Source organism: Castor canadensis, chromosome 1, assembly GCF_047511655.1.
Source record: "Castor canadensis chromosome 1, mCasCan1.hap1v2, whole genome shotgun sequence".
NCBI lineage: Eukaryota > Metazoa > Chordata > Mammalia > Rodentia > Castoridae > Castor > Castor canadensis.
Genome location: NC_133386.1, coordinates 45679726 through 45696381, shown reverse-complemented (window position 1 = coordinate 45696381; position 16656 = coordinate 45679726). Strand labels below are relative to the sequence as shown.

Sequence of the window (16656 nt, the reverse complement as noted above, 5' to 3'; positions counted from 1 at the left end):
AAATGCAGACAACAAAACTTTCTTAGTATGATGGAGGGGGTAAATCTAATCAAGGCACATTGTTAGCACATATGTAAGTTACAGTGAACATCCCCTGTACTAATGTGTGCTAATAAAAATGTAAAAAAAAAAACTTCATGGATAAGAATATGCTTGGTGGGATAGCTAAAAGAGATATACGTGTACTTATAAATGATGACCCCTGCAAAGCATGAAGCCCTGAGTTCAAACCCCAGTCCCACAAAAAAAGAATAAATGATGACCCCTCTCCTTACTCCTTTCCATCACATATTTCCCTTATTACTACATATATATGTATATGTATATGTATATGTATATGTATATGTATATGTATATGTATATGTATATGTATATGTATATGTATATGTATATTCTTCACAAGTAAACTGGGTTAAACAAAGTTGAGCAATTTGTCCAGGAATTAAACAGTTTCATAAAAAGCAGAGCATATACTTAAAACCAGTTTTATATTTTTTTATATCTACTCTTCCACTTCCTGCAAACTATCTTTAAAGTAAACCTTTTTTTTTCCCAGTGGTACTGGTGTTTGAACCTAGGGCCTAGCACTTGCTAGGCATGAGCTCTACCACTTGAGCCACACCTCCAGCTGTTCTTTCTTTAATTAATTTTCAGATAACATCTTATGCATTTTTGCCTAGGCTGGCTTTGAACCTCAATCCTCTTATCCATACCTCCCAAGTTGTTGATATTACAGGCATGCACCACAACATCTATTTGTTGAGATGGGAGGCTAGTTCACTTTTTCCCCTGGGCTAATCTGGAACTGTGATCCTCCTGATCTCTGCCTCCTTAATAGCTGGGATAACTGGCATGAGCCACCACATGCAGCCTAAACTAAACCATCTTCGGAAATAATCTCTGGTTAACCCTACTTAAAACATTCTGCTTGCCTATTTTTAGCACCTATGAATTCAGACTGAACCATATTACTTTGCCTCTAAATACATTGGTTGCATGCTTTTTATTATTTCATATATATATTTAATCTCACCAAAAGAGCAGGGAGAAGAAATGATCGTTGCACAACACTGAATGTACTAAAACCATGTGAATTCTATACAATAAAATAAAAGGGTGACTTTTATCATATGTGAATTACATCTCAATAAAGCTTTTTTAAGAGCAGGGACATGTCTACTATTGACTACTAGGTCTATTTTCAAGACTCTCAACACATTAGCAGTAGATAAATGATTGTTGAACAAGTAAGTGAATGGATAACAAGCCCCTCCTGATTAGGAAATGGTTTCAGTACTATATTTTTTGATGTTAGGTCAGTGTTCTCATCATTAGCCGTCATGCTTTTCTTCAAAGTATACTATGGCTCACATGTGCTCGGTGTCTTTGTTTTGCTTCAAGTCTATTCTTCATTCTTCTCCACCCTACTCTGTACCCCCAAGAAACTGATGTCTAAAGACAGCATTGACTAGCTCACCTTTCAGCTTCTAGTGAGGTTCAGTCATTGAAGGACTAGCAGAGGGCAGGAGCAAAGAGAGATTAGGGTCCTTATTCCCCCAGCTCACTTCTTGCCAGACTATATACATTTTGATACTGGCTAGGAATTCTCTATCTGAAGTCACAGATCAATGACAGCAACTCTCTGACAGCTGTAGCCATCTCCAAGTGCTTCCACTTCTTCCCTGGCCTCCTCAACACCTGGGGTTATGTCTCCCTGCCCTTATTAGCCCTGTTCACACCTTTGCACAGTCACTTCACTGAGTTTCCTTTAATTGGCATTTGGAGGCTCTCGTCTTTCTGACACTGACCCTCAGGTAAGCATTTTAATGTACTTATTTTAAGGTATTAATGAAATATAATTAATGAGATGAAATTAATGAAAATGTAAAACCAGTACACCCAATAGAGATATAAAATTTCCTTTGCACATAAGTGCACATTAAGGACAGAGAAATATTGTATCAGTAGTAGCATGGGTGGTCATAAATATAAAAGAATGTGTGGGCCGGTGGAATGGCTCAAGTGATAGAACACCTGCCTAAAAAGTATGAGGCTCTGAGTTCAAACCCCATACTGCCAAAGCAAAACAAACAAAAAAGAATGAAATAAATTGTGAAAATGTCAGGCAAGTTACTGAAGCTGGTAGGTATTGCTTTGGAACACCCCAGGATGCCAGTCTTTGACTTACCACATATGTCTTCCCAGCCCAATAAAGAAAGTGACCCAGCCACTCAAAAGCTAAGGCCCCTGCTCCTGAAATGTTGGGTATGTGATGATTCTTTAGGACATCCATCCCCTTCAGTGGCCGCACATAAACGTCACCTTTCATGTCACTGTAGTAGAGGCTGTTGTTATACCAGTCCATGTCTCAAAACAAAGACAAAAAACCATTAGCAGTTATTTTTCATGTACGCCAACAAATCACATATACAAGTTAACAAATCACATAACCACCTCAATATAATTTTAAAGCACATGCTGACATAGATATTCATGAGAAGGCTGGCAGAGTAGCTCAAGTGGTAAAGTGTGTACCTAGCAAGCATGAGTCCATGAGTCCAAACACCAGTACCACAAAAAAAAAAAAAAAGAAAGAGCAAAAAAAGATATTCATGAGAACTTCAGGGATCTGTCAAGAATCTTTCAATAATATAAACCCCAAAATCTTAAACCCTCTAACTAGCAGAGAAACTAATACACATTGAGCATTTCCTCTATGCCAAGCATTGTACCAGGGAACTTTACGTAGCTAATTTAACCTCTGAAACAAAACTATGAAATAAAAATTATCCCCATTTTTAAGATGGCAAACTTAAAATTTGGTGAGATTGTTTATTCTCTCTGAAAACTCACCAGTAAAAAGAAAGGGAGCCCAGATTCTAGCCAACTCTGAAGCATTCTTCCCATTAGTTCCACACTACTTAATAAGTCCAGCCACCTTGTTCATCATAAATGCTGTTGAACTTTTAAAGGCCAAGTCAACAGATAAAATAGATAATTACAGATGTCATCTTTAGGCAAAATCATTACTATGTCACCTTAGAATGACGAGTTTTCTTCTTCTAGGAATAATTAATAATCCTCTTTGTCATCAAATTTTCCTTGCACCTTATTTAAAACTCTATCCAGCAGTTTCTTGTTCCAACTTTATAACAAACTCACAGTACATTACTTAAGAACAGCTCTCTTTGCAGAATAGGCTGTTACTTCAAGATGACATTGATAAATTAAAATACATGAACATTATATAGAAATCTTCCTGAAATGGGAATAAATCAATAAATAACCTCACATTTTGTGAATTAATAAATAGTCCTACTTAAGAAACTACTTTTCTTTTTTACTATTATCATCATTATTATTTTATTTTTTAATTTTATCATTAATAGTACAAAGGAGTTGCATTGTGAAAACTTCACAAATGCATACAGTGTACTTTGAACAAGTTCACTCCCTCCATTATATCCCCGTACTCCTCCCTCCTTTTCAAACAGCATTTAGTGGACTTCATTATGCCATCTTCATACATAAACTGTAACATACTTCCACCCTCTTCACCTCCCAGTACCCTCTCTTATCTCCTTTCCCCCTCCCACTGATTCCAATCCCCCCATAATACCCCTTTTCACTCATGAAGAACAGATATTTTTGTAGTGAAAATGATTGCAAAGTTTATTAGGAAACAAATTTAGTATAATACGATAAAAGTTGGGAGAAATGGAAGAAAAAAGAGAGAAACAGTTCCCACTCCCCATGGAGGAAATGGGCTGATATGTTCTCAACAACATCACTGGCAGTATTGTTCAGCTGGCATTTTTCAATTTACTATTCGCCTAAGAGTGAGCACTCAATTCTTCCCATTTATTGAGGAACTTGAGTAGAAACCTGCCATCTAAATTCACAGGATATTTACCTGTCACATTTCCTATGTCAGAGGATAAGAACTCTCCTGGGCCAAAGCTATTTAGTGGTTTGCTCCAAAGACCATCTTCTTTCACAGCCATGATTAATGGTGGTTCAGTAGCTGTTTGGTTATAAAGAGAAATGCACATTTTTAGAGATACGTCTTATGCCATAAGATTCTTTTTTAAAGCAAAAGAATATAAACATTTTGAAAAATACTATGGAAGGATATAAAGGTATGTGCTTAGTAGAATTATCTATCATATTAAACATACTTTCTAGCTTTTGCATAAGTATTTGAAATTAAATGTGCAGAGAAATGCATGGTGATAGTGCCTCTAAAACAATGTCATGGTCATGGCAGGACAAATCCCACACCCCCATGACTATTGCTTGCCACAGTCATGCTTCATTCAGAGCACCCAGAAGTACTTATTACAACAGCAGTATAAATGATACAGTTCGCCTTCTACTTCTTTCAGTCAAGAGGGAATTCAGCATAATTCATAGCCCCTCAATTTCTTTTCTCCAAGACCATCAGAATTCAGAAATACTACAGTTCAATAAACTATGAGAAAGAGGAAACCCATGTAAAAGAAGATGATTATTGTGTTTCCTCAAATATATCTTGGAACGTTTTTAAAAGCAACTTAGAAACACAAATACTGCAGTGTTTTATTTGCATTCCTAATGTCAGATACAAAGCACATCCTCAAGCCTCATCCTAATTGATTTATCAATTTGAGGCAAGGAATTTTAAAGGCTAAGCCTTTTCTTGTCTGAATCACTTCCTAAATCCAGAACATTTTCTCACCTGGCACCAGGGTAGTACCCACAGAGGGCTCTGACCAAGGACCTGGACCCTTGGGAGAACTTGCTCTCACAGAAACCATATATTGTGTAGCACTCTGAAGCTCAGGTACATTAAGCATGGTCCCACTTATATTAGAGAAAACTTGAATGACTCCAGGAGGAACTTGTGTTGTCACTTTCACTTCATAAGTCCAGTTCTGCCAGGCAGATGGGCCTAAAGAGTTTAACAATGTCATTGACCAAGATGACACCAGCAAGGGCAAACCAAGGATTGTCAATAAATTCACCAATAACCTCATCTCAGATGGAAGACTAATTGGGTAGTAATGCTTGTTATCCCAGTAATCATCACAGTCAGTATGATGATAGTCTAAAACATTGTCTACTCTTCAGTTTACTCTGCTGAAGGAGCATATTACTTACAACAACTAAGACTGCCCTTCAGTCACAACTATAGGATTATCAGAAGGGTTCTCTATTGCGCTTCCAGTTATAACCAGGCTCTTAATAAAAATATTTAGTGATGAATCTCCAATACAATTCCCAATGTTTGTACAATACCTTCTACAAACCCAATCAATTGAGGGGGAAATGCCTTTTTCATCCTCAGACATTTTTGAGAAATGCAGCAAATATGAATGATTGTTTATATTTTGTTTTTGAGATAAGGTATTGCTAACTTTGCTTGATCTGACCTCAAACTCACAATCCTCATGCTTCTACATCCAGAGTAATGACGTATAGGCATGAGCAACTCTACCTGGATAGAAATAATTAACTTTGTCCTAAAGTAAGAAATAGTCAACACTGGCTAATATTACTGCCTGATGAACCAGGATTGGCAAACCATAGCCCCTAGATTTTGGCCCATAAGCCAAATCTGGCCCACTGCTTATTTTTGCAAATAAAGTTGTATTAGAAACACATTCTCAATTATTCATTTATGTATGGTCTATGGATGTTTTCAGAGTTGAGTAGATCTGACCCACAGAGACCATCTAACCCACAAAGACCTATCTGACTCACAAAGCTGAAATCATTTACCATCTGACCCTTCCTTTACAAAAAACTTTACTGATCTCTGTGCTACATAATATTCTAAGTGTTTTCCTTATGAATCTTAATTTAATCTGAATGACAGTCCCATGGAAAGATATAACCAATGGTCTCATTTTGCAGTTGTGGAAGCCAAAGCACAGCTCAGTTTAGGTAACTTGACCAGGGTAATTTTGCCTACAGGACCAGTATTTGAATCCGTGCAAGTTAGCTCTAGAACTCACCTGCTTACCCACCATATATGCTGCCTCTCCAGAGGTAGAGAGTCAAGTTCATAGAGCTTTAGGGAAATGCTCAAATTCATGCAAGATCCCAACCCAAATAAGCTATCCTCCTTGCTAGTTTTCACTTTGACTAGAATGTCGGAGTCTATCTCCTTAGTAGATGTTCAATAAATGGTCCAACTCTTCTACTTGGGAAGTATAAAGATCCTACAACTACAAAACTAATAAATGCAGAACAATCTATAAACACTTGTTTTTAGCTTAGTAGCTGCTTTTGGTGGATTGTTGCATGTGGCTCTCAAAATTGAATCCCAATGCCAAGCAATCCCAGTCTCCTCTCCTCCCAGTGGGTCAGCAGCCACCCTGAGGACAGTACACTCACTGGCTCCTATGGCGAGGGCAGGAGGCTTCCATTGAACAAGGGCCTGGTGAGAGCCAAACAGGACTGAGATCTCCTGTGGGTGGCCTGGCAAAGGGTGCGACTGGATGGATGAGCTAAAGATGACCAAGTTACCAAACCCATATTCTTCTATGTGACTAAGGTCACATCCCACAATGAACTCATTAAAAGACAGAACGTCCTGTTGGAAAATGGCCTTGCCATCTGTGACAAGGAAGTCATTGTTCTCACAAGCAAAGCTCTTCACGTCAGCAAAAGGGACCCGAGGTAGGACAAGATGGGAAGCTGAGCCATCCAGAAATGTTGACGTGAAGACTTGGGTGGTGTCATTGAAGTAAATAATTCTCTTAGACTGTGGCTTTACTGCAAAATCCTTTAATGTGCAACTGTCCACAATGCGCATAGCTTTAGCATCCCCAGCAGATGGCACAGGGAGGTTGACTCTATAAATGCCGTCTCTCAGGAGATAAAAGACATACCTGACATAGGAACAAAAGAAGCCTGATGTAATTCAGTGCATGGGTATACATTCAACCCCCTGAACTAATTGCTTTAACCTGTTGCCCAATCAAAGCCCTATAGCCTTGTGAGTCTTTAAGTACAGGATTTTCCCAGGTGCAACAGGGTAAAGGTCACAGCTACAGATGTGCCCTACTCGTTAGAAGTTGGAAATTTTCAGCCTCCATTGTTACAATGTTTAGTCTCTTAATTATTACAAATGACTTTTTAAGGAATCATAGAGTTTAAGAATAGAGTCTTTAAGAATTTCAAAGGAAATCATGTAAAAAAATTATATTGCTAAATACGTCATGAACTGTAAAACACTTTCCTCCAGAATACATAAATTCTTATCTAATTCTGTAATAAATTTTCTGATACATTGTGAATGATAAATGGAAGAAAGTAAAACATTTAAACCATTTATACTTTTTAATCACACTGTTTTCATTTTCCTATAGCTAGCATAACTGTTTTGCATTTCTAATGGCCTACACTTTTTAAAAATACCTATCTACAATTGAGCCAGGCAATTGTAAATGCTTCATTTTCCAAACCATGAAGAAATGCCCCACAAGTGACCAAAGCAGTTGAGCAGAACCACCCAGCAATCAGGGCAATCTGAAGTCCATGGAAGAATTTAAGGAAAGGTGCCCTATTTGCAGTTGAACTTCATTGTAATGAGGAAGGTGATCTTTTAATAATGGAAAAGAAAACACACTACTCAACTATTCCACTGATAATCAAATCCATAAGTAAAATTTTAACTAAAATATAAAACTGTTAATTTGCATGTAACTAATTTAGAATTTGTCATCATGAAGACAGATGCTAACACACATATACTTTTGTTTGGTAAATTCTTATCACAACCCCATGGATAGGCACCATTCCAACCTCCATCACAACTGGCAGGAATTTTCCCTGTCATTAGTCCACTCTTGTTCCCCTTAGTGACCTTTCCAAATCTTTATTGATATACTCAAGACTTCCATACTACATTAATACCCTGAGACACAAACTCCATTTTTAGATATGAAGCTATGTTCTTTTTTCTTAAGGAAGGAGAGTAGGCAACAAAAAGCATGGCTCTTAACTTTCTACTTTTTTCTCCAAATTCAAAAATTTTAATGGAATTTGGAGGAATTGGAATGAATAAAAGAGCTAGGCACAGTGGCATACACCTGTAATTCTGGCATTTAGAAGGCTGAGGGAGGAGGATAGCAAGATTCAGGCCAGCCTGGGCTACATAATGAAACCCTGTTTCAAAGCAAAACAAAAACAAACAAAAAAGAAAAAAGCTTAGTATGGTGGCTCATGCATATAATCCCAGATACTTACGAGGCAAAGATCAGGAGGATCATGATTTGTGGTCAGCTTGTGCAAAAAGTTAGGAAAATCCCATATCAAACAGCAAGTCCCAGTGTGGTGGTTGTCCCCCTGTGATTCCAGCTATGTGGGAGGCCCTAAGTATGAGGATCCCTGTCTGAGGCTGGACAGGGCAAAATAAAGCAAAAAAGGGCTGGCACTCAAGTAGTATAGCAGTTTCCTAGCAAGCATGAAGCCCTGAGTTCAAACCTATTGATGCCAAAAGAAGAGGAGAAGAAGGAAGGAAGGAAGGAAGGAAGGAAGGAAGGAAGGAAGGAAGGAAGGAAGGAAGGAAGGAAAGAATATTAATTAGAATAGATAAGAGGAAAATTATCTTTATAAAGTTGAATAAGTCTTGTACTGAAGCAGGGGGCAATGAATATCTCTAATCCTGATCACCACTTCTGAAAGGAAAGAGAAGGAGAGGAAGGAAAGGAGACCTGGGGAGTGAAAGGAGGATGACAGAGGTGGGAAGGGAAAAAGCAAGGGTGGGATGAAGGGTGGAAGGAGAGCAGAGAAGGGGCTGATAGCAAGTACAAACTCAGTGATGGAATAATTTAATAGTGCAAAAATAACTAAATAAAGGAAAATGTGACCAGTAATAGGAAGGCAAACTGCAAAGTGTGTCACACATCAACTGCCCTGCAGGAACACTCTGTACAAACTGTTACTATGAGTTACATACAGCCTGATGTTTACAGAAACTCTCCTGTGGTGATATAAGGAAATGATTGGAAGACTCAAGAAGTCCAACACTGATTCCACTGCAAAACAGCTAGCACAATTACTAAATCAACCTTACCTAATAAAAGTGCCTGCCTCAGATTGAGCAAGGATAAATTATTGGAAGTAATACAGTTAAGGACACATGAGTATTAGCAGACTGGTGTAAATATTAATTATCACAATCATTTCTAGTCATATTTCAAATCAATTTTATTCTAATGGGAAAAAAAGCCACAGAATACCCCAATGAGATACATTTGAAGGACTGATTTAGTGGGTGGAGTTCATTATCCTCAGAGTGAGTCATGTTGCGCAATTGCCAAGAACAAGGTTACATTTCATAGGAACTTAGAACTTTACAAATAAGAAAATAACTAGAGGCTAGAGAATCCAAAGGACTTTCCCTACATCATGGGTTGTTTTTAATAGTCTGTAATGCAGTAAGTTATTCAAACCTAAAATGGAAGTAAATTTTAGAAATACATGAACAGAAAAGTTTGATTTGATTAAATTTTTTGCTGGGAATTGAACCCAGGATCTTATCCATGCTAAGCAAATACTCAAAATTGAGCTACATCACAGCCCCTAAAGTTTAATTTTAAATCATCAATGGAACAATCTTTTCCCAAGGCCAATATGTAAAATAATAATAATAAAATGTTACGGTCTATATTTTTTTTCATTCAAAAAGAAAACAACTTTATTCCCACAAGAAAGAAAAATGTTTAACCTTACCCATTCAGCTTGCATATGAGCTACTAACTTGCTATTATGTGGTCACATTTAAGAAATAACACCACAACTGGGTACCAGTGGCTCACGCCTGTAATCCTAACTACTTGGGAAGCTAAGATAGGAAAGGTCAAGGTTCGAGGTGTCATGGGAAAATAGCTTGTGAGACCCCATCTCAAAATGGACTGGAGGTGTGGCTCAAATGGTAGAGTGCCTGCTTTGAAAGAACAAACCCCTGAGTTCAAACCCCAGTTCCATCAGTAAGAAAAAGAAAGAACCCAAAAATAACTTCCTATGTTTTCATTCTTCACATTCACATACATTTGAAGTTCACAAAAACCATTCAGAATGAATATCTCAGTGTGAATATCACTGAGTATTATCTTCCCGTATGAATGGATAGCCAATGGTGGTAGTCACAAAGTCACTTATTTGAGATACTACTGCAATTTAGCAGCACAACCTCGTTCAAATGTGTCCATTTAATTTGTAACAAAGGGAGAAAGTTATTTGTAATAGAAAATTTGAACTTGTTATTAACCATCAAATCCTACCTCTTAAGGTAGATGTTAGCAGCCTTCCTGTTAAATTAGCCTCTTGATAGATGTGAGACTCACACCAAAATAGAGCTTAATTGCCCAGCAAAAGGCAGGCACATAATGTAAGGGCCTCTGAGGGAAGTGTTGAAGGGACAACAAGATGGTGAGTTCCACATAAAATAATGACAAATCCAGGACTAGAACCCAGGTCCCTGGGCCCCTGACATATACCTATTTTTTCTGTAGAGGAGGGCACAATCAAGTTTGAAAGTAAGTTTCTCCTGACTCTAATAGAATGAAAACTTTGCCTGGAAGTTTACTTAAATTTACCTGAAATAAGATATGTAGATTGACTCATCTGATGTTCCAGTGCTTCATTGGCAAGCAAGTTTCACAGTAAGTTTTGCCAATAAGAGAACCCACATTTACAAGGCTAACACTTACCCATTGTAGGAATCAGCCACAATTTTTTGAGGTGCAGTAATAGAGGATGGAGTAATTTCTTCAAAATTTGAGCAGTTATCTAAGTCACAGACACATACCTAGAAAATCAAAAGTACATCAACAGGATTCATATCTGTTCTGTATTTGATTCAGCCACCAGGTATTTCCTGAGCATCTGTTCTGTGCTTGGAGCTATGATAATCACTACACACTTTTCTTAATGTTTTTATTAGTATATGATAGTTATACAAGGAGTTTCACTGTGACATTTCCATATGTATCCATTTGGTTCATCCCCTCCATTTTTCTCCCTCTTCCTCCATCCTCTTCTTAAAATGATTTCCACAGGTTTCACTGTTCCATACCCATTCATGTGTAGAAAACACATCAGCCATATTCACTCTCCTTTACCCTCTTCATTTACCTTCCTCCTCCCAATTGAATCCTCCCCTTAACATGATGCTTTTACATTTTTATCCTTCATTGTCTAAGTTTCTGTTCATTGTTCAGGGGAAGTTTATCTTGGTATTTACCTGTAAATATATTGTATTTTAATCAGTCAAACCCCTTGCACTACTCTTTCTTCAAAAGAAGTCCTTAAAAGTTTGTTTAATTGGCACACACCTATAAACTCAGCACTTGGGAGGCAGAGGCTAAAGGATTATGAGTTTGAGGCCAACCTGGGTGACACAGTAAGACTCTGTCTCAAAAAGAAAAGGGGTAGGCAGTTTTATAGTCTATTTCCTAATGAGTTTATATTCAGTTGGCACCAATGAAATATAAGTATGGATTTTCCTGGCTTGAGGAGACACTGAACAATTTTTAACATTTAAGCTGCATCCAAGTTTATGGGCTTCCAGCTGTACTGAAGCTCTCTGCTCATTGTGATAAGCTCACATCTTCCAAAAAAATAGAACCTGAAACACATCAAGACTTCCTTCACAAATATTTCAGTATTACTGTATTTTCAGAGACACACTAAAGTAACCTGTGGTTATTAAATAACTGAAGATGTTTGCAGCTGACTTTGACTATGGTGGTATCCTACCCAGTGATAATACAGGTACCACCACTCTTAAGGCAGATGAATTATCATTAGTAAAAAACTTGTGACTCTGGAAAGATGACTTAATGGTAAGTCAGGACTAGCATTGGGTAAAGGCTAGACCCTCTTGTAGACTAGTTCTATGATTCATTGCTCACCTAGTGTCTAAAGTAAGTACTCAGTGAGTCTGTATTAAATGGGAGAACTGTGTTTACTTAAATATGCCAAGATATTTATATCAGTATCAACAGCTAGTTATTCACTTTAAATTAATAGACTAACCAATTCATCCATGATGAAATACATTCTCTGGTAAAGCCAGTCTATGGAGATAGAAGAAATTAATCCTGAGCCTCTGTAAAAAATTCGCAGGTCAGACACATCGGACATGTTCACAGCCTTCTTCACCCATATGAGAACTCCTTCAGAGAAATAAACAACTTGCTGGTGGACATTAACTGATATTCCTAGAAAACCCATGTAAGGACAAACACATTATGAAATAACAACCAGGGCAAAAAAAAATGAAAGAGAATTTATTTCTTTACTGTTTAACGAAGAGATTAAAATAGAAGTCCTATTTTAGGAGAAAGTATGCTTCTAAATTCTTCTAATATATTTGAAGAATATATTAGAAGAATTTAGAATAGTATATCCCAGAAATATTTTAAAACATAGTATATTCTGGAAAATTAGAATTATTTGGCTTTCTGTGTTTTGCTTTGTTAGAAGAGGAGGAGTTGTTTTGGTTTTTGTGACTATATGTGTACTGAAGATTAATCCCAAGGCCTCATGCATGCAAAGCACATATTCTACCACTGAGTATACCCCAAATCACTTAATATTCTTCTATTCTAGAAGTATTTCTTCCATAAATTCCAAATATTTCTTTTTGCACTAAAGAAACATTTCTATCATACTGACCTGTAATATTATGGTGTATATCATCTGACCAAAGGCAATGTGCTTCATCTACTAAATATTTTAAAGATCTCTTTCGTAGAGAAGTTTTTCTGGATAAAAAGAGCCACTGTTCCTCTCCTTGAACTGAAAAGTAACATGATTTACAGACATACCAACCATATGCACACTAACACAAAAATGTCAATACTTCAAAACAAGGGAAATAGTACTTAAAAGAGACTAATGAGATATTCTCTGAAGGCACTGGTATAAATCATCTGTGGTATAAATCACATTATTCCAGAATAAAATGTAGAAAGTATAATGGTGATCAAATAGAACTTACATGTTTGTCCCCCAAGTACCCCCAAAATAACATCACATGAAGAATTGCCATGCCCCAATAGGAGCTAAACACATTATTCCCAGTCATGAGAATTTTTCTTGGTGGAAACAACCCCTGACTAAAAACACTATGCGGTTGGATAACACACAAATATAGACAGACTTTAGGGTCTCTGTGTTGCCTTCAACATCTCTCCCTTGAGGCAAGAGAAAAGTCCTTAGAGGAATAAAATGTGAGGGTTTCAAAACTCTGCTTGATGTCATGTCCAACTAGAAACTGATGTAGGATTCATGGTTAAAGAACACTTTTATGACAATTAATAAATAGTATGCAAAAAATTACATAATAACCTTTACCCTGCTCTATACTTAACTTGCCCTTTGGACATGCTTACTACATAACAAGAATACCTCTCCTAGACTGTAGGAATAGGAAAACAAAAAAAAACCCTAAAAGCTGGTGATAGGTGGTATTCAATACCCACTGACACAGGAGTGGTAAGAGATAGTCAAGTCAGCAAATGGAGTTCTGGTGAAAATAGAAAAACAGGCTTCTAGAATTCTGAGTCCTTGAGTGTTACTCAAAATTCTTCACTACTTTCTAAAAAATGTCTAGTGCTTCTTAGGAAGCATTTTCTAGTTATTTTGCTCTAATAGTTATAAACTAAACAACCAGTCAAGGCAATTGTTAAAATAGTAAAGCCAAAAGAGAATACTTACAAAAAACAACAAAAGATAATTTGGCAGATTGATTATTAAAAAAAAAATGTTAACATGTAAATTATTAAAGTCCATACATACTTAAACACATTAAGGAGACTAGGGGAAAAAAAGATGTGTGCTATGACTTAAATGGCAATACTTACTGTCATCTGGGGGTTAGGACAGATAGATCTTAAGTGCAGTCACAATCACCTGTAATTTCATTTGAAATTATGGATCTGTTTGAGGCCATTTTTTAAATTCTTAAATTTTTTCATTCTATTATTTAAATCCCTAAATTCTAATATGGAAAATTTCTATCTGACCACTTACTGCTATTTGTCAAATATTCATTTGTCACTTAAAATTGAAAATTTATCAAGTTATCCAAGAGACAGTATGCATTTGAGCAGAAGAGGACAGATCTTAAGGTCTACCAGATGACCCTGGACCACTGACTTTGACCCAACTCTGGCTACCCTTTATTCCTGTGTAACAAAGGAGCAAATCTAGACCATACCTGCTGGGGATGAAGTGGTAATACTAGATTCTGCTTCTGGCCCCTCACCAACTTCATTTACTGCTGCAATAGAAAACCTATTCCAAAAACAATTTGGAGAGATATTTCACATGGCATGGTGTGAACATGAGATAAAAATAGAAGGAGAAATGGCCATTTCTATTTAAAGGATGTTGTGGCAAGACATATATCTAGTTACTCAGTGTTGCTGCTCAGCACTAAAATGGCCATCAATCACCTCCTTGTTTGCATTCCCCACAGAACAGTTCAGGGTCACTGAGGTCAAAAACTGAACTCTGCTATCTGCATGACCCCCATTCTTCCCCTAATTGAAGGAAGCATTAGTAAATTGCAGAGAAGCTAACAATAATAAAATAGTCCCTGATGGTTAATAAAGATATCATTAACAGAATTTTACTACCTTAAATTTTTTTATTGTTTATTCATTTATTCATATGTATATACATTGTTTGGGCCATTTCTCCCCACCCCAGCCCACCCCCGTCTCCACCCCCCCCATAAATTTTTCATACTGAATTAAATGAATAAATGGCATTAATTGTATTTATGTCTTTATTAAATCATATTTGCAAGGATCCTCTGAATATAATAGAAACACTTGAAAATATTTTTGCTTAGGATTATGTGATCTAATATGCAGACACTTGAGAAAAAGACTATAATTTCACCCCAACAGCAAAGAGTCAGTGGCACTTCTTTTTTTATTGTTTATGACTTCACCCTCCTGCCTTAAAATGTATTTAAATTATTTTTAGCCATATTTCTTAAATAATTATCATGTCTGAAATCATGCTGGCTACATTTCCCTTTGCACCTCTTAATTCTTACCTGTAGGTGGTATTTGGTAGAGTGGAGTAAAACTGGAAACTTGTTCTCTGTGTCCCTGAGTCTAATTTTTGACTTTTACTGATCAGCCTTAAATTATAACCCAAAATAGGTCCACCTGGAAATTGAGGTGGAGCCCAACTGACTTCCACAGTGTCAGGACTTGAGCTTTCAATGTTCTTAATTGAAGGAGCAGTTTCAGGGACTGGAAGACATAGTGATTACATAGTATAAATGTGTGCAGATTTTATGCTCTTAGAATAGGACAGAAAAAAATTTCATTCCTGAAACATTAACAGAAATAAAATATTTTGATTAATCCTCAAAACATACGTTAGAGGGAAGACGGTAAAAATCTCTGGGTTGCAACTCTTGGTATCTAAATTTCACCAGGTATATGCTAGTGTTACCCAAAATACTCTTTCAAATGTTATTTTCCTCACTTCTAATTTATGAATAAAATTATATGTTGAAGTATATAAACACGATAAACATTCTAGACGAGCTATCAAAAATCTCTAGAGACCTAAATGGACTGAACTGTGGGAAAGAACCAAGCAAGAAAGAAAAGAAACTGAACCAACTGGAGTCAATGATTAACATGAGTTGAAAAAGATAAGTCCTGGGGCCTTTTTACTCTCTGTGCTGTGGCCTGACTAGTTCCAGCTGAAGATGTGGGTTCAGATAAGCCAGAATTAGAACAATCTACTTCACTTTTGTTACCATCAGCTCTGATAACCAGACTACACCTTCCCTACCCCTCCCCTTGCCCTAAGTCCCTGGGAATCCAAGCTGACTGAGCCTCAAAGGCACCCAGCCCTTGAAAAGGATGAAAGATGCATGGATTAAATGAGTAAACATTCACTCACAGACTCCAGACACTACTGAAGTCACACAGAACAGAAAGACATGATCTGACAGCCTAGCTTCCGTGCATATCTCTACCTGTTTTTCATACCTCACCCACCTGAAATTGGTCTCTAAGCCTTCCTCTGATACAATTCCTCCTAAACTCTCAGACTAATCCTCAACAAACACAGACATCTTTGTGTCATTCCTTGGCTCCATGTACTTGGTCACCTTGTGAATAGGAAAGAAGGAACCATTTCCCACTGAAGTCAAATGAGACTGTCAAAAAAAACCTCACTAGGGTCAACACTGAGACATCATCTGCTACACTTCAAGCATGTTAAATGCCAGCTACATGGCAAGATGTAATTATTGTCCAAACTATTGGACTAACATAGCTCCTACATTGGTATTTTGGATATCTCCAACCTTCCCAACATCCAAATTCACACACCTAATTGTGTCCCTAAAAACTCCATTTGGATGTCTGATAAGCATCTCAAATTTTACTTTACCAAAACAGACATTTTGTTTCTCCTAGGAAAGCTGCCCTCCCACAGTCTTCCTCATCCCTACTTCCATCCCCTCCATAAATGGAAACAGTCAAGTCTTCAGACTAAAAAATCTAAGTTATCAATCTTGATTCTCTATCCTCTTTACCAAATCCACTCTGCAAACCTATCAGCCATGTCTTCAAAATATATAGCAAAGCTTTCCACCTTTACCACACACCATGGTCAGAG

General features: G+C 37.1%; 1 protein-coding gene across 10 annotated transcripts in view; it reads right to left on the bottom strand.

Moving 5' to 3' along the window:
- Ros1 (ROS proto-oncogene 1, receptor tyrosine kinase) overlaps window positions 1–16656 on the bottom strand; it is a 128351-nt gene that overhangs the window by 88124 nt on the left and 23571 nt on the right. For 9 of the 10 annotated variants that reach the window (XR_012448800.1, XR_012448798.1, XR_012448802.1 and 6 more), the window contains exons 8-16: window positions 15068–15269; window positions 14219–14295; window positions 12673–12795; window positions 12031–12215; window positions 10704–10801; window positions 6379–6875; window positions 4718–4930; window positions 3914–4024; window positions 2189–2367 (exon numbers count right to left, since the gene is read on the bottom strand). Coding sequence is in view for 4 of the 10 variants with exons in the window: in XM_074075738.1 (XP_073931839.1) it covers window positions 2189–2367; window positions 3914–4024; window positions 4718–4930; window positions 6379–6875; window positions 10704–10801; window positions 12031–12215; window positions 12673–12795; window positions 14219–14295; window positions 15068–15269 (1685 nt within the window). In the remaining 6 variants the exon portion in view is untranslated. The remainder of the gene's footprint in view (window positions 1–2188; window positions 2368–3913; window positions 4025–4717; window positions 4931–6378; window positions 6876–10703; window positions 10802–12030; window positions 12216–12672; window positions 12796–14218; window positions 14296–15067; window positions 15270–16656) is intronic. The other variant, XM_074075752.1, reaches the window with a different exon arrangement.